Genomic DNA, 16592 nt, shown 5'->3' on the forward strand with positions numbered 1-16592 from the left:
GGAGCCAAATGTGAAAAAGCTCTACCTAGTTTAGTGGACTTTGCTATCCTAGGTACTACCAAAAGTCCAGAGTTTTGCGACCTTAGAGAGCGGGTTGGATTGTAGCGTGATAGAAGACAAGTTAGGTACGCAGGAGCTAAACCATTTAGGGCCTTATAGGCAAGTATATTTTGTAAATGATACGGAACTTAATGGGTAGCCAGTGCAGAGACTGTAAAATTGGGGTAATATGATAATATTTTCTTGAGCCGGTAAGAACTCTAGCCGCTGCATTTTGGATTACCTGTAGCTTGTCTATTGAAGATGCAGGACAACCAGCTAGCAGTGCATTACAATAGTCCAGTCTAGAGGTCATGAATGCATGAACTAGCTTTTCTGTATCAGAAACAGGTAGCATGTTTCGAAGCTTGGCAATGTTTCTAAGATGGAAGAATGCTGTTTTTGTAACATGGGAAATATGATTTTCAAAGGACAAGTTGCTATCTAATATAACACCCAGATTTTTGACTTTAGAGGACGTAACAATGAGAGATTCTGTGTACTGTTTTTTGGTCCAATAACTAACATCTCTGTCTTATCTGAATTTAATAGGAGGATATTATTGGTCATCCAATTTTTAAATTTTTTACACAATCTATTAGTTTAGATAGTTTAGAAGTTTCATCTGGTCTTGTTGAGATATATAGTTGAGTATCATCAGAATAACAATGAAAACTAATCCTGTATTTTCTAATAATATTAATAATATTACCAAGGGGCAACATGTATATTGAAAATAGCAGAGGACCTAAGACAGATCCTTGTGGTATATATATATATATATATATATATATATATATATATATATATATTTTTTTTTTTTTTTAGATATAAATACAAGCTATTTTAAGCCAAAAATAAAATAAAGGTGTCTAAAATCCAATCCATGGAAGGTGGTATCTGCGTTGAGAAATAAAGAAAATCATATAACTGTATATTGGGCTGAATATTCCCTAGTTGATTATAAGAGCATTTTCAGACACTTACTTACTTACTAACTTACTAATTACATACTTAATAGGTTTTGAATTGAAACATATAGTTTAAAATGATTTAAAATCACTTCTCTGTGGCTAATTTGTATATCATACCCTAAGAAAAAAAAAAAAAAAAGTCTCTGCATTTTTACATGTCCCATTAATTTACTATGGTGGTCACACATGTAATTTTTTAAAGACCAATTAGCCTTTCCTAATTATTTCCTTTTGTGCGCGTGGGTCCCTTTTGTGACAAAATGTCCCCACAAAGATGGCAATATCCCAAATTCTTGTCCTTGTGGGGACATTTTTTGAAAGTTTTGTGTGAGGGGTAGGTTTAGGGTAGCATTAGTTTAAAGGGGAAACAAAATACAGTTTGTACAGTATAAAAACCATTATGTATATGGAATGTCCCTATTAAACATGGAAACCAGTGTGTGTGTGTGTGTGTGTGTGTTCATATAGCAAGTGCCACAAAATTCAAAGATTCAAGATTCAAACTGTTCCAATGAAGTAAAATTTGTAAAAATGTTAAATACTGTAACATATTTTGTTTAACATCAAATTTAGGGCTACGGGTTCAAATGAAAATCCACAGAGGCCATGTATTTATTTTTCTGTCTTGTTTTCTTGTAATTATGAAATATTTTTATAGTTATCTGGAGAAAGTATTTTTTTATCGACTTTTCCTTAAGTTATATCAGGAAACAATAAGGCAGAAAACTAATAATACTGCATGGCCTCTGTGGGATTCCATATGTTTGTATTAGTATTATTGCAGTTCTGTTTGGTGTTGCACACTTCACCTTTACACAAAAGTCAGCAGTACATTCCCCATTTTATTAAAGTGACCATGTTAAAAAAATGAGTCAAAATAACATTTGTCTTAGTTTGCAGCAGGTGCATCAAACTGCACTCTTTCTCTTTTGTAGCAAGCAACACATTTACAGCATGCTTTTCATTTCTATCAATAAAGAAATCCCAAACAACAAAAGACTGTCTAAACAAAAGCCACATCCTTCAAACACACTGCTAGCACATTGCTGTGTTTAACGAGAATGAGACTCCGATCATTCCAAAGCCATGTCATGCCGTCAACACAAAACTGACAAATGTGACATTTTCACACACAATAAGCCCAACAAAGCTATAAAAGATGACAGACAACGAGTCTATAGCAGGCAGGAGATTGTGGCTCTTGAAGAGGCATGCAGCTCAGAGTTATAGAGAAGCAAATGCATCAAATATAACATGCCCTGCAAATGAGGGTAGGGGGCAGAAAGACAATGCAGTGCGTTGTAGAGCCATACAATCTATCCACAAAGTATTGCTGGGTAACTAGTGTCTTAATTGCCCTGGACTGTAGAACACCATTATACGAGAAATAATGAGATGTGGAGTGACCAGAAGAAATAAAACCTCACGGCAACGACAGCCAAGTTTCAGTGTAAAGAGCAGTGATATTATATTTCACCAAGTGTGTGTTTGGTTTGCTGTGGAGATATTACAATTCAGTGACATGAAGCAAGTGTGTGGATTCATGGTGTAAATTCATTTCAAGACTGCATTGCTTCATTCCTCTATGCTCAAAGCACCACTTTAAATAACATTTGTGTTCGCCAAGTATACATTTTGAGCATTGCACTGTTAGCTTAGCAACATGCTAATAAAAAACTCAACTAAAATGTGTCTCTGCTAAATAAAACAAACATCTTAAACCAGTCTAAGCTGGTGTGCACCTCTGTAATAACATTTGAAACCAGCAAACTGACTTAGGCTGGTTTACACATTTTTTTTTTTCTTTTTTCAGTGGAGTGAGTTCAGTCTTCTGTGGACTTCACGTAAGGAATGCTGTGTATACGATGAATGTCTATGCAAATTGTTCCTATTCTGTCACTGTGCGGTTTCATTTCAGCTAGGATGCTACCTTTGAAGGCAGCTTCCTATGAAGGCAGTAAATAAGAAGGCAGCTCATAAGGTTTTGGAACTGAGCCAGGATGTCAATGCTTATACGCCTGCAATAGATTCCCTCAAACATATGAGAAACCTCAAACCTACTGCAGAGCCAGCTGAATTACAGACCCTTGTCATCTGTTCTAAGCTGACACAGTACAAGTCGGAAAATAAGTCCCCTTGGATTCCTCTTTTAATCTAAACATCTTTCTGAAAGCAATTTATCTTGTGCAACATGCATAAGATGTACTCCCTAACTGCCTGACCACAGACACCTGTTTACAACGTTACCACCAAAGCAAGAGAATGGACAAACAGCAATGAGTTTAGCAACGCTACTCACCGTCTTATCGGTGAACGCGGTGGACTCAGACTGTGCCATGTCATAGTATGGAGGCTGGAGAGCAATCTTCTGTATCTCATCCTCCTTGTCCAGATGAACAACCTTCAAAGGCAACAGAACCTGAGATGAAGACGCCATTCACAGCCGCCTGGGAATTGTGCTATCCTGGCTGTCTACATGCACACTTAATCTGTACAAAGACCTAAACACTTAAACAGTACAGTTTCAGGAAAAAAAAAGTGCAAAATTTGTACCATTCACTGAGTCAGGACCCTCAAACTGACACCTCTGTGTCTTCTTTACATCTAAAGGGTTCATAATAGTACCAAGATTATATTGTACAGTATTGCTACGTTTATGATTACTGGGTAGAGAACTTACAAATTGTAGTCGGTTACTGATTCCTAATTACATGACAAAAGTTGTATTTAGTAACTTGATCCATTACCTGCATGTCATGTGACCATTAAGCAACATCAGAGAACCGTGAATATGCAAATGTTTTACTTAATTATTAACTTATCTCAATATGTCAGAGAGTATCTCAAGTAAATGTATTAAGTGAAAGGCTGATTTTGGGGAATCACTGGAATACATTTAAATAATGTGAATTTGTGCATTTTAAAATGTTTGAAAGCCAAAGATATAGTAATACGTAGTAAAAAAAAAAAATAATAATAAAATAAATCAATAAATCAATATTTGTTGAAATTTTGAGAATCCACAAAACTGGAAGATTTTCTGAATGTATATAAGCAGTAGGCTATTTTTGACAGGTAAATTTCAAACATGGTAAATAATATGCAATCATGTACAGTAATCAATATAAAATAACATATACTCTAATTACAAGTAATTCATTTTTGGACTCTGATTACATAATCCAGATTACATCTAATCAGTTATTACCCACCGCTGGGTACTAATATATACACCCTTTAGGTGTAAAGAAGGTACAAAGGCGTCCTTTTGAGGGTCCTGCCTCAGTGACAAGCTGATATACCCTAAAAGCACAATTTTTGCACTTTTTTTTTTTTTTCGTGACAGGGTATAATTTTGTTAGGCCTATTCACAAAACTAATGCAACAAAGTCAAAGTGAAATGCAAAAAATATCGGCAGCCTTGGTAAATATGATCAAAGAAATGTGAAAATTAATCTGCATTGCTCATCCTTTTGATCTTTTATTAAAAATTCACACAAATCTAACCTTTCATTGGATAATAAGAATTTAAAATGGGGGGAAATATCATTTTGAAATATTTTTTTTTTTCTCAAATACAAGTTGGACACAATTATTGGCACCCCAAAACATATTACGTCTAAAATATATCTGAAGTATATTCCCATTCATATTTACAATTTTGAGCACTCCAGGGTGATTATGAACATGAAATTATCCAGCCATGGCTTCCTGTTTCACAGAAATATAAATAGGAGGGAAAACAATGCCAAAATTATCTTAATCATCCATCACAATGAGAAAAACCAAAGAATATATTTCTTTGTGCAGCAAAAGATAATTGAGCTTCACACGTTAGTGAAGTGGCTTTAAGAAAAGAGCTAGAGCAGTGAAAATTCCCATTTCCACCATCAGGGCAATAATTAAGAATTTCCAATCAACATACAATGTTATGAAACTGCCTGGAAGAGGACGTGTGTCTATATCGTCCTAATGCACGGTGAGAAGGAGAGTTTGAGTGGCTAAAGACTCTCCAAAGACCACAGCTGGAGAATTGCAGAAAATAGTTTAGTCTCAGGGTCAGAAAACCTTTTAAAAAATTGTCAAACAGCCCCTACATCACCACATGTTGTTTGGGAGGGTTTAAAAAAAAATTCTCCTCACTCATCCAAAAACAAACTTCAGCATATTTAGTTATCAGACATAACTGGAACTTCAAATGGGACTGGCTTCTATGGGCAGATGAAACTAAAAAATGAGCTTTTTAGCAGCAAACACTCAAGATGGGTTTGATGAACACAGGGATAAAAAGTACCCCATGTGTACAATTAAATATACTGCTGTATTTTTAATGTTGTGGGCCTATATTTCTGCTGGAGATCCTGGACACCGTGTTTAGATACTGGTAGAAATCTTATGATGGGCCATGTTTGGATCTTCCAACCCGACAATAATCCAAACACAAACCTCAAAAACAACACAAAAATGGGTCACTAGGCACAAAACCAAGCTTCTGCTGGCCATTCCAGTCCTCTGATCTGAACCCTGTAGAAAATGAGTGGGGTTGAACTGAAGAGAAGAAGCACCGTCATGGAGCTGTGAATCTGAAGGATCTGGAGAGATTCTGGATGAAGGAATGGTCTCTGATCACTTGTCAGGTGTTCTCTAACCTCATCAGGCATTATAGGAGAAAATTATAGGAGCTGTTAAACTGGCAAATGGAGGTTTCAAAAAGTATTGAATAAAAGGGTGCCGTTAATTGTGGCCAATGTGGATTAGAGAAAAAAACATTTATTTCATAATGATATTTCCACCCATTTTAAATTCTTATTATCCAATGAAAGGTTATATGTTTTAGATTTTTTTTTAAATAAAAGATCAAAGGGATTAACAATGCAGATTAATTTTCACAGCCTTCTTTGATCATATTTACCAAGGGTGCCAATATTTTTGGCCATGACTGTTGTTATTCTAGCATGTATCATTCTTTTTTTTTCTTACATAATGCAACTTTTGATTGTTCATGTCCATTTATTTATTTATTTTTTATTTCTTGGCAAGTACTCATGTACAGCATCATTACATTAACTGTATCATGATTTATTTTAGGATGCCTGTTTTATGCCTTGCTTGATAAAAATATGACCCATGACAAAACAGAGAAAACAATCCAAAATGTATTTATATATTTTGTTATTCTCTTGGATTTAGCCACTTTTTTGTGACTATTTTATGTTCCTTGCATCTGGAGATCAATGGTCTAAACAGATGATGTCTCTCTAGAATGCTGGTCCTGGACAAATAAGCCAGTTTATTATAAGTTTATTTTATTGCTTTTTGAACAACAGCAACAAAATAAAACTCGTTGTCACACCAAAAATACACTTTCGGCGAGAATAGGCGAATTATGTGAATGGTACGGCAGAGTCACTGTGTATTTCAAGTTCTTGCTATAGCACTAGTTCTCGACAAAGGGGAGTTAAATAAATAAATAAGTAATAATAATAACAATAATAATATAATTTATGTATCAAAATCCAATAAATAAATAAACATTTTATTGAATCTCTTTACAGCCAGGCATTCCTTTCTTTCTTTCTTTCTTAGCTAGAAATGCTAATGCCACTTTTACATAAGCTGTTTCCATTGGATCAAAGATAATTCGTTCTACAGGCTGTTAATGCTGTGCATGTACGCCTGTGAATTCACAGAGCCGTTTATAACAGCAGTCTGTTTCTCTGAAACTGATGAGCTTCATTCAAAGGGTTGTTGGCCACCTGCTGATTCCTTCGCATCACATGCAAAAGAAAACTGGGGATAAAAGAGCTTTGACAGAAAGTGTCTCAAACATGCACACAAACATGTTTTTCTGACTAAAATTAAGTTTTGCGATATTTCACACCAGAAGTTCCTCTTGGGGTCCACAGGAAAAGAAACCATCGAGTGCAAAAACACTGAAATGGGTTACGCAGTGATATACAAGATGCGTAGGGTGGCAAAAATAACAACGGGCTCATTTTTCACCCACAGCACAACAGAACAACTACCTTAAAACTGCCGTTGAGACAACATACGCTCTCTTGCCTATGAAAACGAACACAGCAGAATAGTGCTTTCATTCCGTCATGTTTAATGGGGTTAAAACCTCTTCCAACTAACTGCTAAATGGAAAACGATGCCCGAGCCCATCCAAAAAGCTCGGCGAAGGCCTCGGCCTCATTGTTTTCGGAGCAATTTTCATTAGGCTTACAGTGTGCTCCTTATGAAGCCCTTCCCGCTTCACTGGCAGCAAGCGCAATGTGTTTAGAAGTTTGGGATGGGATAGTTTCTCAACCCTTAAGTACTAAAGCGGAAAGTCTTTTCCAACCCTAAATAAAACGTCTGGAGCTGCTCGAAATTGCGACTGTCATGTGAATGAAAGAAAAACGAGAACAATCAAGCGATAGCAGCCGGCCTTTTCGTATTTTCTCACGAATCAAAGACGAGAGAAGACAACAACAACAAAAAAACAAAACAAAAGACGGAGCCGCTTACATGTGCAGCGGGGTGCTTGTTTGGCTTGGAGGGCTGTTTTAGTGGTTTGATGTGACTGAATCGAAATGCCTAAATGTGGGATAATCCTCCAGCAAAGATGGCCTTTGAGTAAAGATTTCCAACAATCACCGCCTGCCTATGTCACATTTCTGAGGGATATCTATTCACTGTAAAGAGGACTTTAGCTTTACGGAAGATTTCTGAGACAGTGGAAAAAATTCAATTTAAAGGAAGAATAAAAGGCTTTGCTGCCTCTTTGTTATGGCAGCCAACTATTTTGTTTCTTGTTATCTCTTCTCTGGGGCCTTGCTGAGAGGAACGGGGTGGGAGGAAAATGCTACGGAGGCTCTCGCAGGTTCCCTCATTACCTAAAAGTAACACGGGATGGTGTCAGTCAGGCTTATATTGGCCTTTCATGTACATGCTGCTTATCGTTTTGGTGCAGGTACAGTATCCACTGGGTCAGCTTTGGATGGTTGTATAACAGGTCTCTCCTTTTGAGCTAAATTTAACTGTACAAGAGACATAATTATTCAGGGTCACGTGTGTCATGTTGCTTAATAAAGTCACTTTCTGAGACCGCATCAAGTTACATGACAAATGTAGTTTTCTTTCCTGTGTTGACAAATTTCCTACTGAAACTAGTCTAGGTGTCTAATACACCTGGCATAAAAGCATACAAATATGGTTGGCTCTTTGCTTTTGTTCCTTTTTTGTAAGTGGCTTTGCATAAAAGCAAATGCAAATGCATACATGTAAACAGGAAGTTGTGTTGACAGACATACAGACGTATAATGACTTTACGTTACAACAGTCGGATGCTCATTTCAACACAAGATGCAGTTTCCAAGTAATTTTACTTCCGTAATGTGAGGTGTTTCCACGTGCAATAAGTTGTTCACTAACAACAAAATACATTTAGGGCAGGACATGATTTACCGAGAGCTGAAGGGAACGTGAAATGTGTTTGTTACATGCCAGAATGAAGCCAGGTGATTAGAGGGGAGAGGCTGTGAAAGAAAAAGGGATTTGTGCTGTCAGTCAAAAACAAAAGTCATTTGAGAGGTGGAGAAAGACAAACACTATTTTTCTATGGAAAATAACGTGCAGTGATAAATAATCCTTATCTAAGTTAGTTAAACTGTTGGTTTCAAGTTGACAAAGACAATTCAAATCAAGTTTAGATCAAGTTTGGCAGTCTCACAATAGAAAGTCAACTCAGGGTTTGATGCTGAGTTTATGATGAACTCTGAAACGTGCATATGACACTAACAGCAAACGGCCTATGTGAAACACAATGAATAAATAAATAAATACAATTAGTAAGTTTTGTCATTTAAAAAGTTTTTTTTTTTATTATGTATTAATTATAAAGCTTTTACATATATTGCACACTACCTTTCAAAAACGTGGGGTCAGTATTTATTTATGCGGGGGCAGTCGTGGCCTTATGGATAGAGAGTTGGACTTGTAACCTGAAGGTCGTGGGTCTGGCAGGGAGTGAATAACCAACACTCTCTCCACCCTCAATACCACGACTGAGGTGAGACCCTTGAGCAAGGCACCGAACCCCCAACTGCTCCCCGGGTGCCGTTGCAATGGCTGCCCACTGCTCCGAGTGTATGTTCACTCATATGTGTACACTTGGATGGGTTTAATGCAGAGCCCAAATTCTGAGTATGGGTCACCATACTTGGCCACACACACCACTTTTTTTTTTTTTATTATTCAATTGTTTGCTGCTTTAAATTGTTCAAAGGGTGAAAAATTTTGAACAGGATGAAGATGTCTAATGTTTTCTTTCTTATTTTTTGCAGAACTAAATGAAAAAATAAATAAATAAATATATATATATATATATATATACTTAATTTGTCTTCCGGGAAACATGCAAGTATCTTCTGTTGCTTCCGAAGCGCAGTACTAATAAAAAAAAATAATAATATATATATATATATATATATATGGTGGTGGTGGTAGTGTGATGGTAGTGTGATATATATATATATATATATATATATATATATATATATATATATATATATATAGATTTTTTTTTTTTTTATTTAGTACTGCGCTTCGGAAGCAACAGAAGATACTTGCATGTTTCCCGGAAGATAAATTAAGTACAATTTACCTTCAAAAAGGTTTCACCCCCTGGCTCTTAATGCATCGTGTTTCCCTCTGGAGCATCAGTGAATGTTTGAACCTTTTATAATAGTTGTGTTTGAGTCCCTCAATTGTCCTCAGTGTAAAAAGATGGGTCTCAAAATCATACAGTCACTGCTGGAAAGGCTTCACAAATGCAAAAGATGCTGGAAAACTGAAGATTCCGTAGGACATGGAGGATTTTTTCTGAAGAACAGTGCTCAGTTTAACTGTTCAGAACAAACAAGGGACTCATGAACAACCATCACAAAACAAAAAACAGTTGTGGATTTTTTTGTCTTGTGGACTAAATGTAATCATCTTTTATGTAAAATATCTTATTCAGGACAGTGCTAAATAAAAAATAACATGCATTTTGTATGATCGCTCTTATTTTTTTAAAATTGCTCAAATTTTCACAGATTCTGTAACTTTCAAGCAGCACTGTGTGTGTGTGTGTGTGTGTGTGTATATACACACAAATTTTTTGCCCCTTCCTGTTATTTTATTTTTTGAAATTGAATGATTCAGATTATCAAACTAATTTTAATGTTGCACAAAGATAACCTGAGTAAATACAAAATGCAGTTTTGAAATAATTATTTCATTTATTAAGAGAAAAAAACTATCCAAACCTGCTTAGCACTATGTGAAAAAGTAATTGCCCCCTAAATCTAATAACTGGTTGTGCCACCCTTTGCAGCAACAACTGCAATCAAACGTTTGTAAAAACTGGCAATGAGTCTTTCACATCGCTGTGGAAATATTTTGGCCCACTCTTCTTTGCAGAATTGTTTTAATTCAGCCACATTGGAGGGTTTTCGAGCATGAATGGACTGTTTAAGGTCATGCCAATGCATCTCTTTGATTTGGCCACTCCAAAACCTTAATTTAGTTTTTCTTGAGCCTTTCAGAGGTGGACTCGCTGGTGTGTTTGAGATCATTGTCCTGCTGCATAACCCAAGTGCGCTTGAGATCACAAACTGATGGCCGGACATTCTCCTTCAGGATTTTCTGATAGAGTCTAGAATTCATGGTTCCATCAATTATGGCAAGTCGTCGAGGTCCTAAAAGCTGCAAAGCAGCCCCAGACCATCACACTACCACCACCACCACCATTGTTTGACTGTTGGTATGATGTTCTTTCTATGAAATGCTGTGTTGGTTTTATGCCAGATGTAACAGGACACACACCTTCCAAAAAGTTCAACTTTTGTTGCATCAGTCCACATAATATTCGCCCAAAAGTCTTGGGGATAATGAAGATATTTTTTTGGCAAATGTGAGAGGAGCCTTTGTGTTCTTTTTGGTCAGCAATGGCTTTTGCCTTGGAACTCTCCCATGGATGCCGTTTTTGCCCAGTCTCTTTCTTATTGTTGAATCATGAACACTGACCTCAATTGAGACAGGGCCTGCAGTTGTTTAGATGTTGTTCTGGATTCTTTTATGACCTCCTGGATGAGTTGTCGTTGCGCTCTTGGAGTAATTTTGGTAGGCCGGCCACTCCTGGGAATGACTTTATTACCCTTTCCAGACTGATACATGTCAACTATTTTGTGTCTCATTTGTTCTTGAATTTATTTAGATCACGGCATGATGTGTTGTTCTTTAAGCATGCTTCACTTTGTCAGACAGGTTCTATTTAAGTGATTTCTTGATTCAACAGGTCCTGGCACTAAACAGGCCAGGGTGCGTCTAGTGAAATTTATCTCAGCTTTCTAAAATAATGTGGTTAATCACAGTTCTTTCATGATTTAACAGGAGGGGGCAATTAAGTTTTCACGTAGGGCCAAGTAGGTTTGGACAGCTTTTTTCCCTTAATAAATGAATATATTAACATTTGTTTGATGATATTAATATGTTAAGTGTAACATATATGCAAAAAATAAAAATAAAAACTGGAAGGGGGGGGGCATTTTCATGGCACTGTATATATACAGTATATATATATATATATACACACACACACGCGAATGAACTACTGATATAAGAAACCGAACTACAGAACTGAAATAAGCTAGAATCAACTCAGACAGCCAGTTAAATCTGATTTGTGAGACAGGCCTCAATGATATGTACTACAATATGAATGTCTCTGATGTCTCTGAAGCATTTTGAAAGTTCAAGGACACACGTGTGCTTGAATGAGATTCGTTCATGATGTGTCTGCGGTGTAATTGAAGCACACACAGGGGTGAAGATAACAAGGAAAGTGGTTTAGTACAGTGGTATGTATGTGCACACCCAACTTTCTATAGAGGTCTTTTGTAAACAGTTTCCTAGCAACACCGACTGTGAGGGCAACTGTTCTCTGTTTATACCAACAACAGGTCTTCCCTTCATCAGCACACCCTCCCATCCGCCGCGGAAGGCCTGATCTTATTGAAACTTACATGAAACCAACATTTATGGGATCTGAGCAGGGCACCGGATGAAACGCACACACATAGATTCATGCAGGTCAGATATCTGAGCCGGCATGACTCAAGCAAATCAATGACCCCTTCAACGCTTAAAAAAGCACAACAAAGACATAAACAGAAAACAGAGTTGTTTTCTGCCAAAGATGGATATTTTTATGGGAAGAAAGAGGAAGGCAAGACACCTGCAGTTTATAAATGCTACTCACTTGTGATCTCCCCTATCCTGTGTGCTTTAAGATCAGGGAGACACAATCACAGCCTGAACATGTTTACTCTCAGGTTTTTACAATTCAGTGCCCCGCACGGATTCTTCACTTTCAAAACGGTACAGCTAGAGCCAAATGTCTCTGAATACTGAAGGAAATTCAGTTTCCAGATGTGTTCGGAAAGATTTAGCAGAACCACGGTGACCTTCAAAACACGCTATCGATTTAGGGAAAATGATTTTACTTCCTTCGAAATTAGCATTGTCCACCAGGGACAACGCACCTCATTTCGAGTACATCGCCGAAGACAAATGCAAATGTGAAATGCTGGTGTGTCATGAATGCTAATTACAGTATTGGACATCTGCACGAAACCTCACATGGACTGAGAAATGTCAACATAGTGTAATCTCGTAAATTAAAACGGATCTGTGTGGTGCTAATTAACATCATTTACATCATTGGCAAACATCCTGCACAGCAAAATTATAGAAAAATGAGCTAAGCTACTTGGTAAATGATAAAACGAATATTGTAGGAGCACAGGTGTGTTTATCTTGAGCAAATTCTCACTTTTTAGACCAGAAACATGGAAAAGGAAACAGTGATATAAGTGACAGATCATCATAGAATTTAGCTAAAATACAAGAAATGCAGGAAACTAGATAGAATCCATTACTACAAACATATTTTTTTTTTTAAATTTGCCCTGTACTCAACTTACATCTTGCATAGCCTTTGGATTGTATCACAGCATGAGATCATCTTGGCATAATGGCCATCGTTCGTTTAAGTTCATCTTTCTGGATCCATATTCACAATTGCTTCTGCATGTTCACTGATTTTGCTGGGGTTTTCACACAACAATATTCTTAGAGTTATTCCTGTATTTTTTTTCTACTTTTTCCCTCGATGTAGTCGTGCAAGTTATGTTTTTTTTCAGTTTTGTTGAAGGTGATTAAATCAACAGTTTTTCAGTAGCTGTTGAAGAGATTAAATTAGTATTTACAAGCAAATGCTCTGCGATGGCACTTCTTGGTTCCTCAGGCGGAATTGGAAATAAGCTGTTTTAAATTAGCACTTCATTAAAATGGAGCTAAAAATTACCAGAAACTGATGCTCAGTGTAGAAACACTACATTTACAAAATATTGTGGTTTCTTTGGATTATCATCGGAACTGGTGGATCAGGAGAAACCAATTGACCTGCGGCTGGTGTTAGTAGATCTGTACTGAATTCAAATCTGAAAATCACAGCATTTTACCTTTTGAAGCCCAGCTGCAGTTTGGCATCAGTAAAAGTTTTTTTTTTTTTTTTTTTCAGCAAAGATGCTATAAAGGGTTAGTTCACCCAAAAATGAAAATTCTGTCATTAATCACTCACCCTCACGTCATTCCAATCTCATAGCTTCATAATATCAAGGTTGAACCACTGATGTCACATGGACCATTTTAACAATGTCCTTGCCAGCTATCTGGGCCTTGAATGTGGTAGTTGCTTTTCTGTCTATGGAGAGTCAGAAAGCTCTCGGATTACATCAAAAATATTTTAATTTGTGTTCCAAAGACGAACTTAGGTTTTATGGGTTTTTTAATGACATGAGGGTGGGTAATTAATAACAGAATTTTCATTTTTTTGGATGAACTATCTCTATGAATTGATCAATATTGACAGTAAAACATTTCTAATGTGACAAGAAAGACTATACATATATTAAATAATTATTGAGCACCACATCAGCATATCAAAATGATTTCTGAAGGATCATGTGACACTGAAAACTGGAGTAATCAGAGGCGGCAGAGATAACGGCAGGCAAGAGATAGAGTTTCGGAAAGCGTCTGTACATCCCGCACCACCACCGAAGTGGGTCTTCGTTTAAAGGAATTGACGGCTCCTTCCAGTAGAGTTCCAGCTCGTCTTCATTTATGGACTCTCCGTAGTCATCCACAAAGAAAGCACTCAGACACATTTTCTTCTGTTTTGGAGTGCTGGTGCAGTCTTCATCAACAGTAATGCTGTTTTCATCATCATTTGATGGGAGGATTTGGTACAGTGATGCGATATTGTCTCTCACAGCCTGTTGCATGGCCACGTGTAGAAAGCTAAGATGCTTGTGTCGCGGGTCAAGTGCAGAGGCAAGCAGTGCTGCACTTCCGGCCTTTTCTGTATCCACGGTACCTATCCATCTCTCCAATGATGCTGCAACCGTTCCTTTGAACTTGGCAACTTTGTTTGAATCGCCTGCTGCTGGGCAGAGATGCCTAGGAGGATTTATTGATAAAACAATTTAATTTGCAGATAAAGATTAAATATCCTATTATTATTATTATTATTAACAATACAAACATTATATTAAATATAATGTAGTCTGTATTTGGCTATATTTATTTACCTGTTCAGTAAGCTTATTGTCACGGGAAGCACCATGGAAACCGACACGTATGTCTCGCTGCATAAAGCAGTGGTAGCACTTTTGAGAGACTCCAGTACGGGTAGCATGGTTTCGATGGTCATCCAGTTCTCATCAGACAACTCCAAAGTCCTGGCGTCTGAAAGTTTGGTGACGGATCTGTCAGATAATACAGCAGCAATGACCCATCTCTGTTCGTGCAAACATATCGCTGACTGAATTCCAGCGCGTTTTGCAGGACTGTATTAATGTGTGTTGGGGCAAAGCTTGCTGTTCCTGCTTTTTCTTGAGTGCAACGGTTGCAACAGTGCTATGGTGAAAATGGCTCACTAGTCTTGTGCATGCACCAATTAACCGTGTCATGGCGTTAGCTTTAAATCCATCCTTTACCGCTAACTGGAGCGTGTGGGCAAAGCATGCAACTGACTCCCACTCGAGGTGTTGGTTGGCTAGTACGATGTTGCTTGCATTGTCATGGACACAGGCAGTGACCTTGCCGTTCAGACCCCAATTTGTAATTGCTGTTCGGAGGTGGTCTGCTAAATTTTCCGCGGTGTGGCGCTCATCGAATGCGCGAGTCTGTAGTACGCTACTTTTCAGTTCGCCTTCGATGATAAAGTGGCAAGTTATGGTCATGTAAGCCTCTGTTTTTAATGATGTCCAGCAATCTGTAGTTAATGCTACATAATCTGTCTTCTCCATGGTCTTTTTCATATTCACGAGCATGTTCTGATGCGCCAGCTCCAAACGGTACTCTGTATTCAGGCTCAACAAAGTCCATGAGTTTGCGGAAGCCTTCTCCTCCGACAAAACTGAGTGGCAACAGGTCTCTTGATATCATCTCAGAGATCAGCTCGGTTATTTTTTCAGTGCGGACGACATCGCAGCGGCGGCGGGTTGTAGTGAATGACGTTATTGGCATTTGCTGGCTTTGGCTAGCCTCTAAGCTAACTCCTACGTGCCTGTACTGAATATGATTACGCATCACTCCGGTAGAGTTATTGTAAGCCAATTTGCCATTACACAATTTACACACAACTTTTCCGTTTCCTTCTAATTCAAAATAATCCCACACCTTGCTCGTTTTACGCGTGGTCATTTTTGAGCTGGCCGCAATAACTGACACAAAGAAATTGCATATGCTAGGTCTGAGGTAAAAATGTTTCCGCTCGATACACTTTAATAATAATAATAATGAAAAGTAGTATTTTTTAAACATTTTATTTTAACTTAAATTATGGTAATTTGATTAATATTTTTATTTATCTCTATCGACTATTCGACTATTGTTTTCAGTGTCGACTAGAAGGAGCTGTACCGTTTAGTCGACTAGACCCGCACATCCCTACTAAGAACTACTGTATACAGTTTCATAATTAATGTGAATTATGCATAATGTATAATTAATTCTAAAATGAAGATCATGGTAACCCACTAGTAATGACTCAATAATTATCTAATTTTTTAAAGGAACTACTAACTACTTGGATCAGTATTCTAAAGTGAAAAGCATCATAACTCCCTAATATTGACTGACGTCATTTTAAGCTTTTGATATATATGTAAGGTTTTGGATAGTAATGATTCATGTGTTACTATATCCTTATGAAGAAACTACTAATTATTTGGATCAGTATTATAAATTGAAGATCATGGTAAACCACTAGTAATGATTTAAGTGTTACCAAATCTAGCAAAATTAATTACTAACCAAAACCTTACAAAAACCTTAAAAGTTTACAATGATTTTATTAATTACTAGGGAGTTATCACGATCTTCACTTTAGAATACTGATCCAAATAATTAGCAATTCCTTTAGAAGGCTGTTGTACCACCTGCATAATTACTATCCAATCCTTAACAACACTCTCAAAA

At 37.2% G+C, this 16592-nt stretch overlaps 1 protein-coding gene across 1 annotated transcript in view; it reads right to left on the reverse strand.

Moving 5' to 3' along the window:
- The window catches only part of LOC306842974 (nectin 1b), a 230716-nt gene that overhangs the window by 31166 nt on the left and 182958 nt on the right, over window positions 1-16592 (reverse strand). Inside the window, exon 8 of the mRNA XM_079374212.1 lies at window positions 3313-3414. Within this exon, the coding sequence (XP_079230338.1) occupies window positions 3313-3414 (102 nt within the window). The remainder of the gene's footprint in view (window positions 1-3312; window positions 3415-16592) is intronic.

Source organism: Barbus barbus (genome assembly GCF_936440315.1).
Source record: "Barbus barbus genome assembly, chromosome: 23".
NCBI lineage: Eukaryota > Metazoa > Chordata > Actinopteri > Cypriniformes > Cyprinidae > Barbus > Barbus barbus.